General features: G+C 62.3%; 1 protein-coding gene across 1 annotated transcript in view; it reads right to left on the minus strand.

The window, feature by feature from the left end:
- LOC142485981 (arf-GAP with GTPase, ANK repeat and PH domain-containing protein 3-like) overlaps nucleotides 1-22,741 on the minus strand; it is a gene marked incomplete at both ends in the record, with an annotated part of 188,938 nt that overhangs the window by 31,058 nt on the left and 135,139 nt on the right. The window contains one exon of the mRNA XM_075584637.1: nucleotides 18,919-19,081. Within this exon, the coding sequence (XP_075440752.1) occupies nucleotides 18,919-19,081 (163 nt within the window). The remainder of the gene's footprint in view (nucleotides 1-18,918; nucleotides 19,082-22,741) is intronic.

The following is a 22,741-nucleotide window of genomic DNA, read 5'->3' on the forward strand; positions in this document are numbered from 1 at the left end:
CATACAGAGAGGCCGCGCTCCTCCTGTGTGATACACACGTCCCATACAGAGAGGCCGCGCTCCCCCTGTGTGATACACACGTCCCATACAGAGAGGCCGCGCTCCCCCTGTGTGATACACACGTCCCATACAGAGAGGCCACGCTCCCCCTGTGTGATACACACGTCCCATACAGAGAGGCCGCGCTCCTCCTGTGTGATACACACGTCCCATACAGAGAGGCCGCGCTCCTCCTGTGTGATACACACACGTCCCATACAGAGAGGCCACGCTCCCCCTGTGTGATACACACGTCCCATACAGAGAGGCCGCGCTCCCCCTGTGTGATACACACGTCCCATACAGAGAGGCCGCGCTCCCCCTGTGTGATACACACGTCCCATACAGAGAGGCCGCGCTCCTCCTGTGTGATACACACGTCCCATACAGAGAGGCCGCGCTCCCCCTGTGTGATACACACGTCCCATACAGAGAGGCCGCGCTCCTCCTGTGTGATACACACGTCCCATGCAGAGAGGCCACGCTCCCCCTGTGTGATACACACGTCCCATACAGAGAGGCCGCGCTCCCCCTGTGTGATACACACGTCCCATACAGAGAGGCCGCGCTCCTCCTGTGTGATACACACACGTCCCATACAGAGAGGCCGCGCTCCCCCTGTGTGATACACACGTCCCATACAGAGAGGCCGCGCTCCTCCTGTGTGATACACACGTCCCATACAGAGAGGCCGCGCTCCCCCTGTGTGATACACACGTCCCATACAGAGAGGCCGCGCTCCCCCTGTGTGATACACACGTCCCATACAGAGAGGCCGCACTCCCCCTGTGTGATACACACACGTCCCATACAGAGGCCGCGCTCCCCCTGTGTGATACACACGTCCCATACAGAGAGGCCACGCTCCCCCTGTGTGATACACACGTCCCATACAGAGAGGCCGCGCTCCCCCTGTGTGATACACACGTCCCATACAGAGAGGCCGCGCTCCTCCTGTGTGATACACACGTCCCATACAGAGAGGCCGCGCTCCCCCTGTGTGATACACACACGTCCCATACAGAGAGGCCGCGCTCCCCCTGTGTGATACACACGTCCCATACAGAGAGGCCGCGCTCCCCCTGTGTGATACACACGTCCCATACAGAGAGGCCGCGCTCCCCCTGTGTGATACACACGTCCCATACAGAGAGGCCGCGCTCCCCCTGTGTGATACACACGTCCCATACAGAGAGGCCGCGCTCCCCCTGTGTGATACACACGTCCCATACAGAGAGGCCGCGCTCCCCCTGTGTGATACACACACGTCCCATACAGAGAGGCCGCGCTCCCCCTGTGTGATACACACACGTCCCATACAGAGAGGCCGCGCTCCTCCTGTGTGATACACACACGTCCCATACAGAGAGGCCGCGCTCCCCCTGTGTGATACACACACGTCCCATACAGAGAGGCCGCGCTCCTCCTGTGTGATACACACACGTCCCATACAGAGAGGCCGCGCTCCTCCTGTGTGATACACACACGTCCCATACAGAGAGGCCGCGCTCCCGCTGTGTGATACACACGTCCCATACAGAGAGGCCGCGCTCCTCCTGTGTGATACACACACGTCCCATACAGAGAGGCCGCGCTCCTCCTGTGTGATACACACGTCCCATACAGAGAGGCCGCGCTCCTCCTGTGTGATACACACGTCCCATACAGAGAGGCCGCGCTCCCCCTGTGTGATACACACGTCCCATACAGAGAGGCCGCGCTCCTCCTGTGTGATACACACGTCCCATACAGAGAGGCCGCGCTCCCCCTGTGTGATACACACGTCCCATACAGAGAGGCCGCGCTCCCCCTGTGTGATACACACGTCCCATACAGAGAGGCCACGCTCCCGCTGTGTAATACACACGTCCCATACAGAGAGGCCGCGCTCCTCCTGTGTGATACACACGTCCCATACAGAGAGGCCACGCTCCCGCTGTGTGATACACACGTCCCATACAGAGAGGCCGCGCTCCTCCTGTGTGATACACACGTCCCATACAGAGAGGCCACGCTCCCGCTGTGTGATACACACGTCCCATACAGAGAGGCCGCGCTCCTCCTGTGTGATACACACGTCCCATACAGAGAGGCCACGCTCCTCCTGTGTGATACACACGTCCCATACAGAGAGGCCACGCTCCCCCTGTGTGATACACACGTCCCATAAAGAGAGGCCGCGCTCCTCCTGTGTGATACACACGTCCCATACAGAGAGGCCGCGCTCCCCCTGTGTGATACACACGTCCCATACAGAGAGGCCGCGCTCCCCCTGTGTGATACACACGTCCCATACAGAGAGGCCGCGCTCCCCCTGTGTGATACACACGTCCCATACAGAGAGGCCGCGCTCCCCCTGTGTGATACACACGTCCCATACAGAGAGGCCGCGCTCCCCCTGTGTGATACACACGTCCCATACAGAGAGGCCGCGCTCCCCCTGTGTGATACACACACGTCCCATACAGAGAGGCCGCGCTCCCCCTGTGTGATACACACACGTCCCATACAGAGAGGCCGCGCTCCCCCTGTGTGATACACACGTCCCATACAGAGAGGCCGCGCTCCCCCTGTGTGATACACACGTCCCATACAGAGAGGCCGCGCTCCCCCTGTGTGATACACACGTCCCATACAGAGAGGCCGCGCTCCTCCTGTGTGATACACACACGTCCCATACAGAGAGGCCTCGCTCCCCCTGTGTGATACACACGTCCCATACAGAGAGGCCGCGCTCCCCCTGTGTGATACACACACGTCCCATACAGAGAGGCCGCGCTCCCCCTGTGTGATACACACGTCCCACACAGAGAGGCCGCGCTCCCCCTGTGTGATACACACGTCCCATACAGAGAGGCCGCGCTCCTCCTGTGTGATACACACGTCCCATACAGAGAGGCCACGCTCCTCCTGTGTGATACACACACGTCCCATACAGAGAGGCCGCGCTCCCCCTGTGTGATACACACACGTCCCATACAGAGAGGCCGCGCTCCCGCTGTGTGATACATACGTCCCATACAGAGAGGCCGCGCTCCCGCTGTGTGATACACACGTCCCATACAGAGAGGCCGCGCTCCCCCTGTGTGATACATACGTCCCATACAGAGAGGCCGCGCTCCCGCTGTGTGATACACACGTCCCATACAGAGAGGCCGCGCTCCCCCTGTGTGATACACACGTCCCATACAGAGAGGCCGCGCTCCTCCTGTGTGATACACACGTCCCATACAGAGAGGCCGCGCTCCCCCTGTGTGATACACACGTCCCATACAGAGAGGCCGCGCTCCCCCTGTGTGATACACACGTCCCATACAGAGAGGCCACGCTCCCCCTGTGTGATACACACGTCCCATACAGAGAGGCCGCGCTCCTCCTGTGTGATACACACGTCCCATACAGAGAGGCCACGCTCCTCCTGTGTGATACACACGTCCCATACAGAGAGGCCGCGCTCCCCCTGTGTGATACACACGTCCCATACAGAGAGGCCGCGCTCCCCCTGTGTGATACACACACGTCCCATACAGAGAGGCCGCGCTCCTCCTGTGTGATACACACGTCCCATACAGAGAGGCCGCGCTCCCCCTGTGTGATACACACACGTCCCATACAGAGAGGCCGCGCTCCTCCTGTGTGATACACACACGTCCCATACAGAGAGGCCGCGCTCCCCCTGTGTGATACACACGTCCCATACAGAGAGGCCGCGCTCCCCCTGTGTGATACACACGTCCCATACAGAGAGGCCGCGCTCCTCCTGTGTGATACACACGTCCCATACAGAGAGGCCGCGCTCCTCCTGTGTGATACACACACGTCCCATACAGAGAGGCCGCGCTCCCCCTGTGTGATACACACGTCCCATACAGAGAGGCCGCGCTCCCCCTGTGTGATACACACGTCCCATACAGAGAGGCCGCGCTCCCCCTGTGTGATACACACGTCCCATACAGAGAGGCCGCGCTCCCCCTGTGTGATACACACGTCCCATACAGAGAGGCCGCGCTCCCCCTGTGTGATACACACGTCCCATACAGAGAGGCCGCGCTCCCCCTGTGTGATACACACGTCCCATACAGAGAGGCCGCGCTCCCCCTGTGTGATACACACGTCCCATACAGAGAGGCCGCGCTCCCCCTGTGTGATACACACGTCCCATACAGAGAGGCCGCGCTCCTCCTGTGTGATACACACGTCCCATACAGAGAGGCCGCGCTCCCCCTGTGTGATACACACGTCCCATACAGAGAGGCCGCGCTCCTCCTGTGTGATACACACACGTCCCATACAGAGAGGCCGCGCTCCTCCTGTGTGATACACACGTCCCATACAGAGAGGCCGCGCTCCTCCTGTGTGATACACACACGTCCCATACAGAGAGGCCGCGCTCCTCCTGTGTGATACACACGTCCCATACAGAGAGGCCACGCTCCCCCTGTGTGATACACACGTCCCATACAGAGAGGCCGCGCTCCTCCTGTGTGATACACACGTCCCATACAGAGAGGCCGCGCTCCTCCTGTGTGATACACACACGTCCCATACAGAGAGGCCGCGCTCCCCCTGTGTGATACACACGTCCCATACAGAGAGGCCGCGCTCCCCCTGTGTGATACACACACGTCCCATACAGAGAGGCCGCGCTCCCCCTGTGTGACACACACGTCCCATACAGAGAGGCCGCGCTCCTCCTGTGTGATACACACGTCCCATACAGAGAGGCCGCGCTCCCCCTGTGTGATACACACGTCCCACACAGAGAGGCCGCGCTCCCCCTGTGTGATACACACGTCCCATACAGAGAGGCCGCGCTGCTCCTGTGTGATACACACGTCCCATACAGAGAGGCCGCGCTCCTCCTGTGTGATACACACGTCCCATACAGAGAGGCCGCGCTCCCCCTGTGTGATACACACGTCCCATACAGAGAGGCCGCGCTCCTCCTGTGTGATACACACGTCCCATACAGAGTGGCCGCGCTCCTCCTGTGTGATACACACACGTCCCATACAGAGAGGCCGCACTCCCCGTGTGATACACACACGTCCCATACAGAGAGGCCGCGCTCCTCCAGTGTGATACACACGTCCCACACAGAGAGGCCGCGCTCCCCCTGTGTGATACACACGTCCCATACAGAGAGGCCGCGCTCCTCCTGTGTGATACACACGTCCCACACAGAGAGGCCGCGCTCCTCCTGTGTGATACACACACGTCCCATACAGAGAGGCCGCGCTCCTCCTGTGTGATACACACGTCCCATACAGAGAGGCCGCGCTCCCCCTGTGTGATACACACACGTCCCATACAGAGAGGCCGCGCTCCCCCTGTGTGATACACACGTCCCATACAGAGAGGCCGCACTCCCCCTGTGTGATACACACGTCCCATACAGAGAGGCCGCGCTCCCCCTGTGTGATACACACACGTCCCATACAGAGAGGCCGCGCTCCCCCTGTGTGATACACACACGTCCCATACAGAGAGGCCGCGCTCCTCCTGTGTGATACACACGTCCCATACAGAGAGGCCGCGCTCCCCCTGTGTGATACACACACGTCCCATACAGAGAGGCCACGCTCCTCCTGTGTGATACACACGTCCCATACAGAGAGGCAGCGCTCCCCCTGTGTGATACACACACGTCCCATACAGAGAGGCCGCGCTCCCCCTGTGTGATACACACGTCCCATACAGAGAGGCCGCGCTCCTCCTGTGTGATACACACGTCCCATACAGAGAGGCCGCGCTCCCCGTGTGATACACACGTCCCATACAGAGAGGCCGCGCTCCCCCTGTGTGACACACACACGTCCCATACAGAGAGGCCGCGCTCCCCCTGTGTGATACACACACGTCCCATACAGAGAGGCCGCGCTCCCCCTGTGTGATACACACGTCCCATACAGAGAGGCCGCGCTCCCCGTGTGATACACACGTCCCATACAGAGAGGCCGCGCTCCCCCTGTGTGATACACACACGTCCCATACAGAGAGGCCGCGCTCCTCCTGTGTGATACACACGTCCCATACAGAGAGGCCGCGCTCCCCCTGTGTGATACACACGTCCCATACAGAGAGGCCGCGCTCCCCCTGTGTGATACACACGTCCCATACAGAGAGGCCGCGCTCCCCCTGTGTGATACACACGTCCCATACAGAGAGGCCGCGCTCCCCCTGTGTGATACACACGTCCCATACAGAGAGGCCGCGCTCCCCCTGTGTGATACACACGTCCCATACAGAGAGGCCGCGCTCCCCCTGTGTGATACACACGTCCCATACAGAGAGGCCGCGCTCCTCCTGTGTGACACACACGTCCCATACAGAGAGGCCGCGCTCCCGCTGTGTGATACACACGTCCCATACAGAGAGGCCGCGCTCCTCCTGTGTGATACACACACGTCCCATACAGAGAGGCCGCGCTCCCCCTGTGTGATACACACGTCCCATACAGAGAGGCCGCGCTCCCCCTGTGTGATACACACGTCCCATACAGAGAGGCCGCGCTCCCCCTGTGTGACACACACGTCCCATACAGAGAGGCCGCGCTCCTCCTGTGTGATACACACGTCCCATACAGAGAGGCCGCGCTCCTCCTGTGTGATACACACGTCCCATACAGAGAGGCCGCGCTCCTCCTGTGTGATACACACGTCCCATACAGAGAGGCCGCGCTCCTCCTGTGTGATACACACGTCCCATACAGAGAGGCCGCGCTCCCCCTGTGTGATACACACGTCCCATACAGAGAGGCCGCGCTCCCCCTGTGTGATACACACGTCCCATACAGAGAGGCCGCGCTCCCCCTGTGTGATACACACACGTCCCATACAGAGAGGCCGCGCTCCTCCTGTGTGATACACACGTCCCATACAGAGAGGCCGCGCTCCCCCTGTGTGATACACACACGTCCCATACAGAGAGGCCGCGCTCCCCCTGTGTGATACACACGTCCCATACAGAGAGGCCGCGCTCCTCCTGTGTGATACACACGTCCCATACAGAGAGGCCGCGCTCCCCCTGTGTGATACACACGTCCCATACAGAGAGGCCGCGCTCCTCCTGTGTGATACACACGTCCCATACAGAGAGGCCGCGCTCCCCCTGTGTGATACACACACGTCCCATACAGAGAGGCCGCGCTCCCCCTGTGTGATACACACGTCCCATACAGAGAGGCCGCGCTCCTCCTGTGTGATACACACGTCCCATACAGAGAGGCCGCGCTCCTCCTGTGTGATACACACACGTCCCATACAGAGAGGCCGCGCTCCCCCTGTGTGATACACACGTCCCATACAGAGAGGCCGCGCTCCCCCTGTGTGATACACACGTCCCATACAGAGAGGCCGCGCTCCCCCTGTGTGATACACACGTCCCATACAGAGAGGCCGCGCTCTGTGATAACTCGGCTGCAGGCTGTGTGGGGGGAAGTTAGGGGTGAGGGCATGGTGTGCGGGGGGGGGAGGTGCATGCTGGGAGGGGGGGGGGAGGTGCATGCTGGGAGGAGCGCGTGGCAGGTAATGGGCCCTCATTATACCCCAGATTGTACAATCAGCGCCTGTGTAATTGTGGAGTTTGATGCTAATGATTAATGAATTAAACATGCTGCTGTCAATTAGTCCTCGGAGAATAACTGTGCATAACGCAGCAGGTAATGTAATTACAGGAACACCCTGCCGCGCGGAGAGACACGCGCCTAACACACACAGCCGAGTGCCGAGACAGCCCGCGAGAGGCCGAGACAGCCGGGAGAGGCCGAGACAGCCCGGGAGAGCCCGGGAGAGGCCGAGAGAGGCCGAGACAGCCGGGAGAGGCCGAGACAGACCGGGAGAGCCCGAGACAGACCGGGAGAGCCCGAGACAGACCGAGAGAGGCCGAGACAGCCGGGAGAGGCCGAGACAGCCCGGGAGAGGTCGAGAGAGACCGAGAGAGGCCGGGAGAGCCGGAGACAGCCCGGGAGAGCCCGAGACAGACCGAGAGAGGCCGAGACAGCCCGGGAGAGCCCGGGAGAGGCCGAGAGAGGCCGGGAGAGGCCGAGACAGCCCGGGAGAGCCCGAGACAGACCGGGAGAGCCCGAGAGAGGCCGAGAGAGGCCGAGACAGCCGGGAGAGGCCGAGACAGCCCGGGAGAGCCCGGGAGAGGCCGAGAGAGACCGAGACAGCCCGAGAGAGGCCGGGAGAGCCCGGGAGAGGCCAAGAGAGACCGAGAGAGGCCGGGAGAGCCCGCGAGAGGCCGAGACAGCCCGGGAGAGGCCGAGAGAGGCCGAGAGAGACCGAGACAGACCAAGAGAGGCCGAGAGAGACCGAGAGAGGCCGAGAGAGACCGAGACAGCCCGGGAGAGGCCGAGACAGACCGGGAGAGGCCGAGACAGCCCGAGACAGCCCGGGAGAGCCCGAGACAGCCCGGGAGAGGCCGGGAGAGCCCGCGACAGCCCGAGACAGCCCGAGAGAGGCCGAGAGAGGCCGAGAGAGGCCGGGAGAGCCCGAGACAGACCGAGAGAGGCCGAGAGAGACCGAGACAGACCGAGAGAGGCCGAGAGAGGCCGAGAGAGACCGAGACAGACCGAGAGAGGCCGAGAGAGGCCGAGACAGCCCGGGAGAGCCCGCGAGAGGCCGAGACTGCCCGAGACAGACCGAGAGAGGCCGAGACAGCCTGACACAGGCAGAGAGAAATAAAATGAGCGGGGTGCAGTGTGGTACCTGTGTGCGCAGTGAGCGGGGTGCAGTGCGGTACCTGTGTGAGCAGTGAGCGGGGTGCAGTGCGGTACCTGTGTGTGCAGTGAGCGGGGTGCAGTGTGGTACCTGTGTGCGCAGTGAGCGGGGTGCAGTGTGGTACCTGTGTGCGCAGTGAGCGGGGTGCAGTGTGGTACCTGTGTGCGCAGTGATCAGGGTGCAGTGTGGTACCTGTGTGTGCAGTGAGTGGGGTGCAGTGTGGTACCTGTGTGCGCAGTGAGCGGGGTGCGTGGCGGTACCTGTGTGTGCAGTGAGCGGGGTGCAGTGCGGTACCTGTGTGAGCAGTGAGCGGGGTGTAGTGTGGTACCTGTGTGTGCAGTGAGCGGGGTGCAGTGCGTTACCTGTGTGAGCAGTGAGCGGGGTGCAGTGTGGTACCTGTGTGAGCAGTGAGCGTGGCGAAGTGTGGTACCTGTGTGTGCAGTGATCGGGGTGCAGTGTGGTACCTGTGTGCGCAGTGAGCTGGGTGCAGTGTGGTACCTGTGTGAGCAGTGAGCGGGGTGCAGTGCGGTACCTGTGTGAGCAGTGAGCGGGGTGCAGTGTGGTACTTGTGTGCGCAGAGAGCGGGGTGCAGTGCGGTACCTGTGTGCGCAGTGAGCGGGGTGCAGTGCGGTACCTGTGTGCGCAGTGAGCGGGGTGCAGTATGGTACCTGTATGAGCAGTGAGCGGGGTGCAGTGCGGTACCTGTGTGAGCAGTGAGCGGGGTGCAGTGCGGTACCTGTGTGCGCAGTGAGCGGGTGCAGTGCGGTACCTGTGTGCGCAGTGAGCGGGGTGCAGTGTGTTGTTACCTGTGTGCGCAGTGAGCGGGGTGCAGTGTGGTACCTGTGTGCGCAGTAAGTGGGGTGCAGTGTGGTACCTGTGTGCGCAGTGAGCGGGGTGCAGTGTGGTACCTGTGTGCGCAGTGAGCGGGGTGCAGTGCGGTACCTGTGTGAGCAGTGAGCGGGGTGCAGTGTGGTACCTGTGTGAGCAGTGAGCGGGGTGCAGTGCGGTACCTGTGTGCGCAGTGAGCGGGGTGCAGTATGGTACCTGTGTGAGCAGTGAGCGGGGTGCAGTGCGGTACCTGTGTGCGCAGTGAGCGGGTGCAGTGCGTACCTGTGTGCGCAGTGAGCGGGGTGCAGTGTGGTACCTGTGTGCGCAGTGAGCGGGGTGCAGTGCGGTACCTGTGCGCGCAGTGAGCGGGTGCAGTGCGGTACCTGTGTGCGCAGTGAGCGGGGTGCAGTGCGGTACTTGTGTGCGCAGTGAGCGGGGTGCAGTGCGGTACCTGTGTGCGCAGTGAGCGGGGTGCAGTGTGGTAATTGTGTGTGCAGTGAGCGGGGTGCAGTGTGGTACCTCTGTGCGCAGTGAGCGGGGTGCAGTGTGGTACCTGTGTGAGCAGTGAGCGGGGTGCAATGTGGTACCTGTGTGTGCAGTGAGCGGGGTGCAATGTGGTACCTGTGTGCGCAGTGAGCGGGGTGCAGTGTGGCACCTATGTGCGCAGTGAGCGGGGTGCGGTGGGGTACCTGTGTGTGCAGTGAGCGGGGTGCAGTGGGGTACCTGTGTGTGCAGTGAGCGGGGTGCAGTGCGGTACCTGTTTGCGCAGTGAGCGGGGTGCAGTGCCGTACCTGTGTGTGCAGTGAGAGGGGTGCAGTGCGGTACCTGTGTGCGCAGTGAGCGTGGTGCAATGTGGTACCTGTGTGTGCAGTGAGCGGGGTGCAATGTGGTACCTGTGTGCGCAGTGAGCGGGGTGCAGTGTGGCACCTGTGTGCGCAGTGAGCGGGGTGCAGTGTGGTACCTGTGTGAGCAGTGAGCGGGGTGCAGTGTGGTACCTGTGTGAGCAGTGAGCGGGGTGCAGTGTGGTACCTGTGTGCAGTGAGCGGGGTGCAGTGTGGTACCTGTGTGAGCAGTGAGCGGGGTGCAGTGTGGTACCTGTGTGCAGTGAGCGGGGTGCAATGTGGTACCTGTGTGCGCAGTGAGCGGGGTGCAGTGTGGCACCTGTGTGCGCAGTGAGCGGGGTGCAGTGTGGTACCTGTGTGTGCAGTGAGCGGGGTGCAGTGTGGCACCTGTGTGCGCAGTGAGCGGGGTGCAATGTGGTACCTGTGTGTGCAGTGAGCGGGGTGCAATGTGGTACCTGTGTGCGCAGTGAGCGGGGTGCAGTGTGGCACCTGTGTGCGCAGTGAGCGGGGTGCAGTGTGGTACCTGTGTGTGCAGTGAGCGGGGTGCAGTGTGGCACCTGTGTGAGCAGTCAGCGGGGTGCAGTGTGGTACTTGTGTGCGCAGTGAGCGGGGTGCAGTGTGGTACTTGTGTGCGCAGTGATCGGGGTGCAGTACGGTACCAGTGTGAGCAGTGAGCGGGGTGCAGTTCGGTACCTGTGTGCGCAGTGAGCGGGGTGCAATGCGGTACCTGTGTGCGCAGTGAGCGGGGTGCAGTGCGGTACCTGTGTGCGCAATGAGCGGGGTGCAGTGTGGTACCTGTGTGCGCAGTGAGCGGGGTGCAATGTGGTACCTGTGTGTGCAGTGAGCGGGGTGCAATGTGGTACCTGTGTGCGCAGTGAGCGGGGTGCAGTGTGGCACCTGTGTGTGCAGTGAGCGGGGTGCAGTGTGGTACTTGTGTGCGCAGTGAGCGGGGTGCAGTGTGGTACTTGTGTGCGCAGTGATCGGGGTGCAGTACGGTACCAGTGTGAGCAGTGAGCGGGGTGCAGTGTGGTACTTATGTGCGCAGTGAGCGGGGTGCAGTGCGGTACCTGTGTGAGCAGTGAGCAGGGTGCAGTTCGGTACCTGTGTGCGCAGTGAGCGGGGTGCAATGCGGTACCTGTGTGCGCAGTGAGCGGGGTGCAGTGCGGTACCTGTGTGCGCAGTGAGCGGGGTGCAGTGTGGTACCTGTGTGCGCAGTGAGCGGGGTGCAATGTGGTACCTGTGTGCGCAGTGAGCGGGGTGCAATGTGGTACCTGTGTGCGCAGTGAGCGGGGTGCAATGTGGTATCTGTGTGCGCAGTGAGCGGGGTGCAGTGTTGTACCTGTGTGTGCAGTGGGCGGGGTGCAGTGCGGTACCTGTGAGAGCAGTGAGAGGGGTGCAGTGCGGTACCTGTGTGAGCAGTGAGCGGGGTGCAGTGTGGTACCTGTGTGTGCAGTGAGCGGGGTGCAGTGTTGTACCTGTGTGCGCAGTGAGCGGGGTGCAGTGTGGTACCTGTGTGCGCAGTGAGCTGGGTGGAGTGTGGTACCTGTGTGCGCAGTGAGCGGGGTGCAATGTGGTACCTGTGTGCGCAGTGAGCGGGGTGCAGTGCGGTACCTGTGTGTGCAGTGAGAGGGGTGTAGTGCGGTACCTGTGTGAGCAGTGAGCGGGGTGTAGTGTGGTACCTGTGTGCGCAGTGAGCGGGGTGCAGTGTGGTACCTGTGTGCGCAGTGAGTGGGGTGCAGTGTGGTACCTGTGTGCGCAGTGAGCTGGGTGCAGTGCGGTACCTGTGTGCCTAGTGAGCGGGGTGCAGTGTGGTACCTGTGTGTGCAGTGAGAGGGGTGTAGTGCGGTACCTGTGTGAGCAGTGAGCGGGATGCAGTGCCGTACCTGTGTGTGCAGTGAGCGGGGTGCAGTGTGGTACCTGTGTGAGCAGTGAGTGTGGCGCAGTGCGGTACCTGTGTGAGCAGAGAGCGGGGTGCAGTATGGTACCTGTGTGCGCAGTGAGCGGGATGCAGTGTGGTACCTGTGTGTGCAGTCAGCTGGCTGCAGTGTGGTACTTGTGTGCGCAGTGAGCGGGGTGCAGTGTGGTACCTGTGTGCGCAGTGAGCGGGGTGCAGTGTGGTACCTGTGTGTGCAGTGAACTGGGTGCAGTGCGGTACCTGTGTGTGCAGTGAGCAGGGTGCAGTGTGGTACCTGTGTGTGCAGTGAGCTGGGTGCAGTGTGGTACCTGTGTGCGCAGTGAGCTGGGTGCAGTGTGGTACCTGTGTGTGCAGTGAGTGGAATGCAGTGTGGTACCTGTGTGTGCAGTGAGCTGGGTGCAGTGTGGTACCTGTGTGCGCAGTGAGCTGGGTGCAGTGTGGTACCTGTGTGAGCAGTGAGCGGGGTGCAGTGCGGTACCTGTTTGCGCAGTGAGCGGGGTGCAGTGTGGTACCTGTGTGCGCAGTGAGCGGGGTGCAGTGTGGTACCTGTGTGCGCAGTGAGCGGGGTGCAATGTGGTACCTGTGTGCGCAGTGAGCGGGGTGCAGTGTGGCACCTGTGTGAGCAGTGAGCGAGGTGCAGTGCGGTACTTGTGTGCGCAGTGAGCGGGGTGCAGTGCGGTACCTGTGTGCGCAGTGAGCGGGGTGCAGTTCGGTACCTGTGTGCGCAGTGAGCGGGGTGCAATGCGGTACCTGTGTGCGCAGTGAGCGGGGTGCAGTGCGGTACCTGTGTGCGCAGTGAGCGGGGTGCAGTGCGGTACCTGTGTGCGCAGTGAGCGGGGTGCAGTGTGGTACCTGTGTGTGCAGTGAGAGGGGTGTAGTGCGGTACCTGTGTGTGCAGTGAGCGGGGTGCAGTGTGGTACCTGTGTGCGCAGTGAGCGGGGTGCAGTGCGGTACCTGTGTGTGCAGTGAGAGGGGTGTAGTGCGGTACCTGTGTGAGCAGTGAGCGGGATGCAGTGCCGTACCTGTGTGTGCAGTGAGCGGGGTGCAGTGTGGTACCTGTGTGAGCAGTGAGTGTGGCGCAGTGCGGTACCTGTGTGAGCAGAGAGCGGGGTGCAGTATGGTACCTGTGTGCGCAGTGAGCGGGATGCAGTGTGGTACCCGTGTGTGCAGTCAGCTGGCTGCAGTGTGGTACTTGTGTGCGCAGTGAGCGGGGTGCAGTGTGGTACCTGTGTGCGCAGTGAGCGGGGTGCAGTGTGGTACCTGTGTGTGCAGTGAACTGGGTGCAGTGCGGTACCTGTGTGTGCAGTGAGCAGGGTGCAGTGTGGTACCTGTGTGTGCAGTGAGCTGGGTGCAGTGTGGTACCTGTGTGCGCAGTGAGCTGGGTGCAGTGTGGTACCTGTGTGTGCAGTGAGTGGAATGCAGTGTGGTACCTGTGTGCGCAGTGAGCTGGGTGCAGTGTGGTACCTGTGTGCGCAGTGAGCTGGGTGCAGTGTGGTACCTGTGTGAGCAGTGAGCGGGGTGCAGTGCGGTACTTGTGTGCGCAGTGAGCGGGGTGCAGTGCGGTACCTGTGTGCGCAGTGAGCGGGGTGCAGTGCGGTACCTGTGTGCGCAGTGAGCGGGGTGCAGTGCGGTACCTGTGTGAGCAGTGAGTGGGGTGCAGTGCGGTACCTGTTTGCGCAGTGAGCGGGGTGCAGTGTGGTACCTGTGTGCGCAGTGAGCGGGGTGCAATGTGGTACCTGTGTGCGCAGTGAGCGGGGTGCAATGTGGTACCTGTGTGCGCAGTGAGCGGGGTGCAATGTGGTACCTGTGTGCGCAGTGAGCGGGGTGCAGTGTGGTACCTGTGTGTGCAGTCAGCTGGCTGCAGTGTGGTACTTGTGTGCGCAGTGAGCGGGGTGCAGTGTGTTACCTGTGTGTGCAGTCAGCTGGCTGCAGTGTGGTACTTGTGTGCGCAGTGAGCGGGGTGCAGTGTGGAACCTGTGTGCGCAGTGAGCGGGGTGCAGTGTGGTACCTGTGTGTGCAGTGAACTGGGTGCAGTGCGGTACCTGTGTGTGCAGTGAGCAGGGTGCAGTGTGGTACCTGTGTGTGCAGTGAGCTGGGTGCAGTGTGGTACCTGTGTGCGCAGTGAGCTGGGTGCAGTGTGGTACCTGTGTGTGCAGTGAGTGGAATGCAGTGTGGTACCTGTGTGTGCAGTGAGCGGGGTGCAGTGTGGTACCTGTGTGCGCAGTGAGCTGGGTGCAGTGTGGTACCTGTGTGAGCAGTGAGCGGGGTGCAGTGCGGTACTTGTGTGCGCAGTGAGCGGGGTGCAGTGCGGTACCTGTGTGCGCAGTGAGCAGGGTGCAGTGCGGTACCTGTGTGAGCAGTGAGCGGGGTGCAGTGCGGTACCTGTTTGCGCAGTGAGCGGGGTGCAGTGTGGTACCTGTGTGCGCAGTGAGCGGGGTGCAATGTGGTACCTGTGTGCGCAGTGAGCGGGGTGCAATGTGGTACCTGTGTGCGCAGTGAGCGGGGTGCAGTGTGGCACCTGTGTGAGCAGTGAGCGAGGTGCAGTGCGGTACTTGTGTGCGCAGTGAGCGGGGTGCAGTGCGGTACCTGTGTGCGCAGTGAGCGGGGTGCAGTTCGGTACCTGTGTGCGCAGTGAGCGGGGTGCAATGCGGTACCTGTGTGCGCAGTGAGCGGGGTGCAGTGCGGTACCTGTGTGCGCAGTGAGCGGGGTGCAGTGTGGTACCTGTGTGCGCAGTGAGCGGGGTGCAATGTGGTACCTGTGTGCGCAGTGAGCGGGGTGCAATGTGGTACCTGTGTGCGCAGTGAGCGGGGTGCAATGTGGTATCTGTGTGCGCAGTGAGCGGGGTGCAGTGTTGTACCTGTGTGTGCAGTGGGTGGGGTGCAGTGCGGTACCTGTGAGAGCAGTGAGAGGGGTGCAGTGCGGTACCTGTGTGAGCAGTGAGCGGGGTGCAGTGTGGTACCTGTGTGTGCAGTGAGCGGGGTGCAGTGTTGTACCTGTGTGCGCAGTGAGCGGGGTGCAGTGTGGTACCTGTGTGCGCAGTGAGCGGGGTGCAGTGTGGTACCTGTGTGTGCAGTGAGAGGGGTGTAGTGCGGTACCTGTGTGAGCAGTGAGCGGGGTGTAGTGTGGTACCTGTGTGCGCAGTGAGCGGGGTGCAGTGTGGTACCTGTGTGCGCAGTGAGTGGGGTGCAGTGTGGTACCTGTGTGCGCAGAGAGCGGGGTGCAGTGCGGTACCTGTGTGCGCAGTGTGGTACCTGTGTGCGAAGTGAGCTGGGTGTAGTGTGGTATCTGTGTGCGCAGTGAGCGGGGTGCAGTGTGGTACCTGTGTGCGCAGTGAGCGGGGTACAGTGTGGTACCTGTGTGTGCAGTGAGAGGGGTGTAGTGCGGTACCTGTGTGAGCAGTGAGCGGGGTGTAGTGTGGTACCTGTGTGCGCAGTGAGTGGGGTGCAGTGTGGTACCTGTGTGCGCAGAGAGCGGGGTGCAGTGCGGTACCTGTGTGCGAAGTGTGGTACCTGTGTGCGAAGTGAGCTGGGTGTAGTGTGGTATCTGTGTGCGCAGTGAGTGGGGTGCAGTGTGGTAACTGTGTGCGCAGTGAGCTGGGTGCAGTGTGGTACCTGTGTGCGCAGTGAGCTGGGTGCAGTGTGGTACCTGTGTGCGCAGTGAGCTGGGTGCAGTGTGGTACCTGTGTGCGCAGTGAGCTGGGTGCAGTGTGGTATCTGTGTGCGCAGTGAGTGGGGTGCAGTGTGGTAACTGTGTGCGCAGTGAGCTGGGTGCAGTGTGGTACCTGTGTGCGCAGTGAGCGGGGTGCAGTGCGGTACCTGTGTGCGCAGTGAGCTGGGTGCAGTGCGGTACCTGTGTGCGCAGTGAGCGGGGTGAAGTGTGGTACCTGTGTGCGCAGTGCGGTACCTGTGTGCGCAGTGAGCGGGGTGCAGTGTGGTACCTGTGTGCGCAGTGAGCGGGGTGCAGTGTGGTACCTGTGTACGCAGTGAGTGGGGTGCAGTGCGGTACCTGTGTGTGCAGTGAGCTGGGTGCAGTGCGGTACCTGTGTGCGCAGTGAGCGGGATGCAGTGCCGTACCTGTGTGTGCAGTGAGCGGGGTGCAGTGTGGTACCTGTGTGAGCAGTGAGTGTGGCGCAGTGCGGTACCTGTGTGAGCAGTGAGCTGGGCGCAGTGCGGTACCTGTGTGCGCAGTGAGCGGGATGCAGTGTGGTACCTGTGTGTGCAGTCAGCTGGCTGCAGTGTGGTACTTGTGTGCTTAGTGAGCGGGGTGCAGTGTGGTACCTGTGTGCGCAGTGAGCGGGGTGCAGTGTGGTACCTGTGTGTGCAGTGAACTGGGTGCAGTGCGGTACCTGTGTGTGCAGTGAGCAGGGTGCAGTGTGGTACCTGTGTGTGCAGTGAGCTGGGTGCAGTGTGGTACCTGTGTGCGCAGTGAGCTGGGTGCAGTGTGGTACCTGTGTGTGCAGTGAGTGGAATGCAGTGTGGTACCTGTGTGCGCAGTGAGCTGGGTGCAGTGTGGTACCTGTGTGCGCAGTGAGCGGGGTGCAGTGTGGTACCTGTGTGCGCAGTGAGCGGGGCAGTGTGGTACCTGTGTGTGCAGTGAGCGGGGTGCAGTGTTGTACCTGTGTGCGCAGTGAGCGGGGTGCAGTGTGGTACCTGTGTGCGCAGTGAGCGGGGTGCAGTGTGGTACCTGTGTGTGCAGTGAGAGGGGAGTAGTGCGGTACCTGTGTGAGCAGTGAGCGGGGTGTAGTGTGGTACCTGTGTGCGCAGTGAGCGGGGTGCAGTGTGGTACCTGTGTGCGCAGTGAGTGGGGTGCAGTGTGGTACCTGTGTGCGCAGTGAGCTGGGTGCAGTGCGGTACCTGTGTGCGCAGTGAGCGGGGTGCAGTGTGGTACCTGTGTGTGCAGTGAGAGGGGTGTAGTGCGGTACCTGTGTGAGCAGTGAGCGGGATGCAGTGCCGTACCTGTGTGTGCAGTGAGCGGGGTGCAGTGTGGTACCTGTGTGAGCAGTGAGTGTGGCGCAGTGCGGTACCTGTGTGCGCAGTGAGCGGGATGCAGTGTGGTACCTGTGTGTGCAGTGAGCGGGGTGCAGTGTGGTACCTGTGTGTGCAGTGAGCGGGGTGCAGTGTGGTACCTGTGTGTGCAGTGAACTGGGTGCAGTGCGGTACCTGTGTGTGCAGTGAGCAGGGTGCAGTGTGGTACCTGTGTGTGCAGTGAGCTGGGTGCAGTGTGGTACCTGTGTGCGCAGTGAGCTGGGTGCAGTGTGGTACCTGTGTGCGCAGTGAGCGGGGTGCAGTGTGGTACCTGTGTGTGCAGTGAGCGGGGTGCAGTGTGGTACCTGTGTGTGCAGTGAACTGGGTGCAGTGCGGTACCTGTGTGTGCAGTGAGCAGGGTGCAGTGTGGTACCTGTGTGTGCAGTGAGCTGGGTGCAGTGTGGTACCTGTGTGCGCAGTGAGCTGGGTGCAGTGTGGTACCTGTGTGCGCAGTGAGCGGGGTGCAGTGTGGTACCTGTGTGTGCAGTGAACTGGGTGCAGTGCGGTACCTGTGTGTGCAGTGAGCAGGGTGCAGTGTGGTACCTGTGTGTGCAGTGAGCTGGGTGCAGTGTGGTACCTGTGTGCGCAGTGAGCTGGGTGCAGTGTGGTACCTGTGTGTGCAGTGAGTGGAATGCAGTGTGGTACCTGTGTGCGCAGTGAGCTGGGTGCAGTGTGGTACCTGTGTGCGCAGTGAGCTGGGTGCAGTGTGGTACCTGTGTGAGCAGTGAGCGGGGTGCAGTGCGGTACTTGTGTGCGCAGTGAGCGGGGTGCAGTGCGGTACCTGTGTGCGCAGTGAGCGGGGTGCAGTGTGGTACCTGTGTGTGCAGTGAGCGGGATGCAGTGTGGTACCTGTGTGTGCAGTGAGCGGGGTGCAGTGTGGTACCTGTGTGTGCAGTGAACTGGGTGCAGTGAGCTGGGTGCAGTGTGGTACCTGTGTGCGCAGTGAGCAGGGTGTAGTGTGGTACCTGTGTGCACAGTGAGCGGGGTGCAGTGTGGTACCTCTGTGTGCAGTGAGCGGGGTGCAGTGTGTTACCTGTGTGTGCAGTGAGCTGGGTGCAGTGTGGTACCTGTGTGCGCAGTGAGCTGGGTGCAGTGTGGTACCTGTGTGTGCAGTGTGGTACCTGTGTGCGCAGTGAGCGGGGTGCAGTGCGGTACCTGTGTGTGCAGTGCGGTACCTGTGTGCGCAGTGAGCGGGATGCAGTGTGGTACCTGTGTGTGCAGTGAGCGGGATGCAGTGTGGTACCTGTGTGTGCAGTGAGCGGGATGCAGTGTGGTACCTGTGTGTGCAGTGAGCTGGGTGCAGTGTGGTACCTGTGTGCGCAGTGAGCGGGGTGCAGTGTGGTACCTGTGTGCGCAGTGAGCGGGGTGCAGTGTGGTACCTGTGTGCGCAGTGAGCGGGATGCAGTGTGGTACCTGTGTGCGCAGTGAGCGGGGTGCAGTGCGGTACCTGTGTGCGCAGTGAGCGGGATGCAGTGTGGTACCTGTGTGCGCAGTGAGCGGGGTGCAGTGTGGTACCTGTGTGCGCAGTGAGCGGGGTGCAGTGCGGTACCTGTGTGCGCAGTGAGCTGGGTGCTGCTCCTCTCCTTCGGGAGCCCGTTGGCTCTCGAGCTGACTCCGGGGGGGCCCGTGGCCCTCGGTGGTCTCTTTCCTGGAACTTTCACTGTTGTCCGAAGCAAATCAATCGGCTTTCCGTGAATGTTCTGCATGTAATCCTGTGACATGACACACGCATGTGACGTGGCGAGACATGGAGACACATGGGTGAGATACACACACAGGTGGGGCGAGGGGTCGTGGGTGGGCAAGTGGTTGAGGATTCATGGTGTGGTGATGGGTTGCGGAGGTGTGAGGGGTCGCAGTGGGGTGAGGTCACAGTGGGGTGAGGTCACAGTGGGGTGAGGTCACAGTGGGGTGAGAGGTCTCGGTGGGGTGAGGTCTCAGTGGGGTAAGGTCTCGGTGGGGTGAGGTCACAGTGGGGTGAGGTCACAGTGGGGTGAGGTCACAGTGGGGTGAGGTCACAGTGGGGTGAGGAGTCACGGTGGGGGTATGGGTTGCGGTTGGGTGAGGGGTTGGGGTGAGGGGACACGGTGGGGTGATGGGTCATGGTGGGAGTATGGGTTGCGGTTGGGTGAGGGGACACGGTGGGGTGATGGGTCATGGTGGGAGTATGGGTTGCGGTTGGGTGAGGGGACACGGTGGGGGTATGGGTTGAGGTTGGGTGAGGGGTTGGGGTGAGGAGTCACGGTGGGAGTATGGGTTGCGGTTGGGTGAGGGGTTGGGGTGAGGGGACACGGTGGGAGTATGGGTTGCGGTTGGGTGAGGGGACACGGTGGGGTGATGGGTCATGGTGGGAGTATGAGTTGCGGTTGGGTGAGGGATTGGTGTGAGGGGACACGGTGGGAGTATGGGTTGCGGTTGGGTGAGGGGTTGGGGTGAGGGGACACGGTGGGGTGAGGGGACACAGTGGGATTATGGGTTGCGGTTGGGTGAGGGGTTTGGGTGAGGGGACACGGTGGGGGTATGGGTTGCGGTTGGGTGAGGGGTTGGGTGAGGGGACACGGTGGGGTGATGGGTCATGGTGGGGGTATGGGTTGCGGTTGGGTGAGGGGTTTGGGTGAGGGGACACGGTGGGGTGATGGGTCATGGTGGGGGTATGGGTTGCGGTTGGGTGAGGGGTTTGGGTGAGGGGACACGGTGGGGTATGGGTTGCGGTTGGGTGAGGGGTTGGGTGAGGGGACACGGTGGGGTGATGGGTCATGGTGGGAGTATGGGTTGCGGTTGGGTGAGGGGTTGGGGTGAGGGGACACGTTGGGGTGAGGGGACACGTGGGAGTATGGGTTGCGGTTGGGTGAGGGGTTGGGGTGAGGGGACACGGTGGGAGTATGGGTTGCGGTTGGGTGAGTGGTTGGGGTGAGGGGACACGGTGGGGTGAGGGGACACGGTGGGAGTATGGGTTGAGGTTGGGGGAGGGATTGGGATGAGGGGTCATGGTGGGAGTATGAGTTGCGGTTGGGTGAGGGGTTTGGGTGAGGGGACACGGTGGGGGTATGGGTTGCGGTTGGGTGAGGGGACACGGTGGGGTGATGGGTCATGGTGGGAGTATGGGTTGCGGTTGGGTGAGGGGTTGGGGTGAGGGGACACAGTAGGGTGATGGGCTGCGGTTGGGGTGAGGGGTTGGGGTGAGGGGACATGGTGGGGTGATGGGCTGCGGTTGGGTGAGGGGTTGGGGTGAGGGGACACGGTGGGAGTATGGGTTGCGGTTGGGTGAGGGGTTGGGGTGAGGGGACACGGTGGGAGTATGGGTTGCGGTTGGGTGAGGGGTTGGGGTGAGGGGACATGGTGGGGTGATGGGCTGCGGTTGGGTGAGGGGTTGGGGTGAGGGGACAAGGTGGGAGTATGGGTTGCGGTTGGGTGAGGGGTTGGGGTGAGGGGACATGGTGGGGTGATGGGCTGCGGTTGGGTGAGGGGACACGGTGGGGTGATGGGTCATGGTGGGAGTATGGGTTGCGGTTGGGTGAGGGGTTGGGGTGAGGGGACACAGTAGGGTGATGGGCTGCGGTTGGGGTGAGGGGTTGGGGTGAGGGGACATGGTGGGGTGATGGGCTGCGGTTGGGTGAGGGGTTGGGGTGAGGGGACACGGTGGGAGTATGGGTTGCGGTTGGGTGAGGGGTTGGGGTGAGGGGACATGGTGGGGTGATGGGCTGCGGTTGGGTGAGGGGTTGGGGTGAGGGGACAAGGTGGGAGTATGGGTTGCGGTTGGGTGAGGGGTTGGGGTGAGGGGACATGGTGGGGTGATGGGCTGCGGTTGGGTGAGGGGTTGGGGTGAGGGGACACGGTGGGGTGATGGGCTGCGGTTGGGTGAGGGGAAACGGTGGGGGTATGGGTTGCGGTTGGGTGAGGGGTTGGGGTGAGGGGACACGGTGGGGGTATGGGTTGCGGTTGGGTGAGGGGTTGGGGTGAGGGGACACGGTGGGGTGAGGGGACACGGTGGGAGTATGGGTTGCGGTTGGGTGAGGGGTTGGGGTGAGGGGACACGGTTGGGGTATGGGTTGAGGTTGGATGAGGGGTTGGGTTGAGGGGACACGGTGGGGTGAGGGGACACGGTGGGAGTATGGGTTGCGGTTGGGTGAGGGGTTGGGGTGAGGGGACATGGTGGGGTGATGGGCTGCGGTTGGGTGAGGGGTTGGGGTGAGGGGACACGGTGGGGTGATGGGCTGCGGTTGGGTGAGGGGTTGGGGTGAGGGGACACGGTGGGAGTATGGGTTGCGGTTGGGTGAGGGGTTGGGGTGAGGGGACACGGTGGGGGTATGGGTTGCGGTTGGGTGAGGGGTTGGGGTGAGGGGACACGATGGGAGTATGAGTTGCGGTTGGGTGAGGGGTTGGGTTGAGGGGTTGGGGTGAGGGGACACGGTGGGAGTATGGGTTGCGGTTGGGTGAGGGGTTGGGTTGAGGGGACATGGTGGTGTGAGGAGACACGGTGAGAGTATGGGTTGCGGTTGGGTGAGGGGTTGGGTTGAGGGGACACGGTGGGGTGAGGGGACACGGTGGGAGTATGGGTTGCGGTTAGGTGAGGGGTTGGGGTGAGGGGACACGGTGGGGTGAGGGGACACGGTGGGGTGAGGAGTCACGGTGGGGTGATGGGCGGTGGTTGGGTGAGGGGTTGGGGTGAGGGGACACGGTGGGAGTACTGTATGAGTTGCGGTTGGGTGAGGGGTTGGGGTGAGGGGACACGGTGGGAGTATGGGTTGCGGTTGGGTGAGGGGTTGGGGTGAGGGGACACGGTAGAGTGAGGAGTCACGGTGGGGTGATGGGCGGTTGTTGGGTGAGGGGTTGGGGTGAGGGGACACGGTGGGAGTATGAGTTGCGGTTGGGTGAGGGGTTGGGGTGAGGGGACACGGTGAGAGTATGGGTTGCGGTTGGGTGAGGGGTTGGGTTGAGGGGGCACGGTGGGGTGAGGGGACACGGTGGGAGTATGGGTTGCGGTTAGGTGAGGGGTTGGGGTGAGGGGACACGGTGGGGTGAGGGGACACGGTGGGGTGAGGAGTCACGGTGGGGTGATGGGCGGTGGTTGGGTGAGGGGTTGGGGTGAGGGGACACGGTGGGAGTACTGTATGAGTTGCGGTTGGGTGAGGGGTTGGGGTGAGGGGACACGGTGGGAGTATGGGTTGCGGTTGGGTGAGGGGTTGGGGTGAGGGGACACGGTGGGGTGAGGAGTCACGGTGGGGTGATGGGCGGTTGTTGGGTGAGGGGTTGGGGTGAGGGGACACGGTGGGAGTATGAGTTGCGGTTGGGTGAGGGGTTGGGGTGAGGGGACACGGTGGGAGTACTGTATGAGTTGCGGTTGGGTGAGGGGTTGGGGTGAGGGGACACGG

This window comes from Ascaphus truei, unplaced genomic scaffold (genome assembly GCF_040206685.1).
Source record: "Ascaphus truei isolate aAscTru1 unplaced genomic scaffold, aAscTru1.hap1 HAP1_SCAFFOLD_693, whole genome shotgun sequence".
Lineage (NCBI taxonomy): Eukaryota > Metazoa > Chordata > Amphibia > Anura > Ascaphidae > Ascaphus > Ascaphus truei.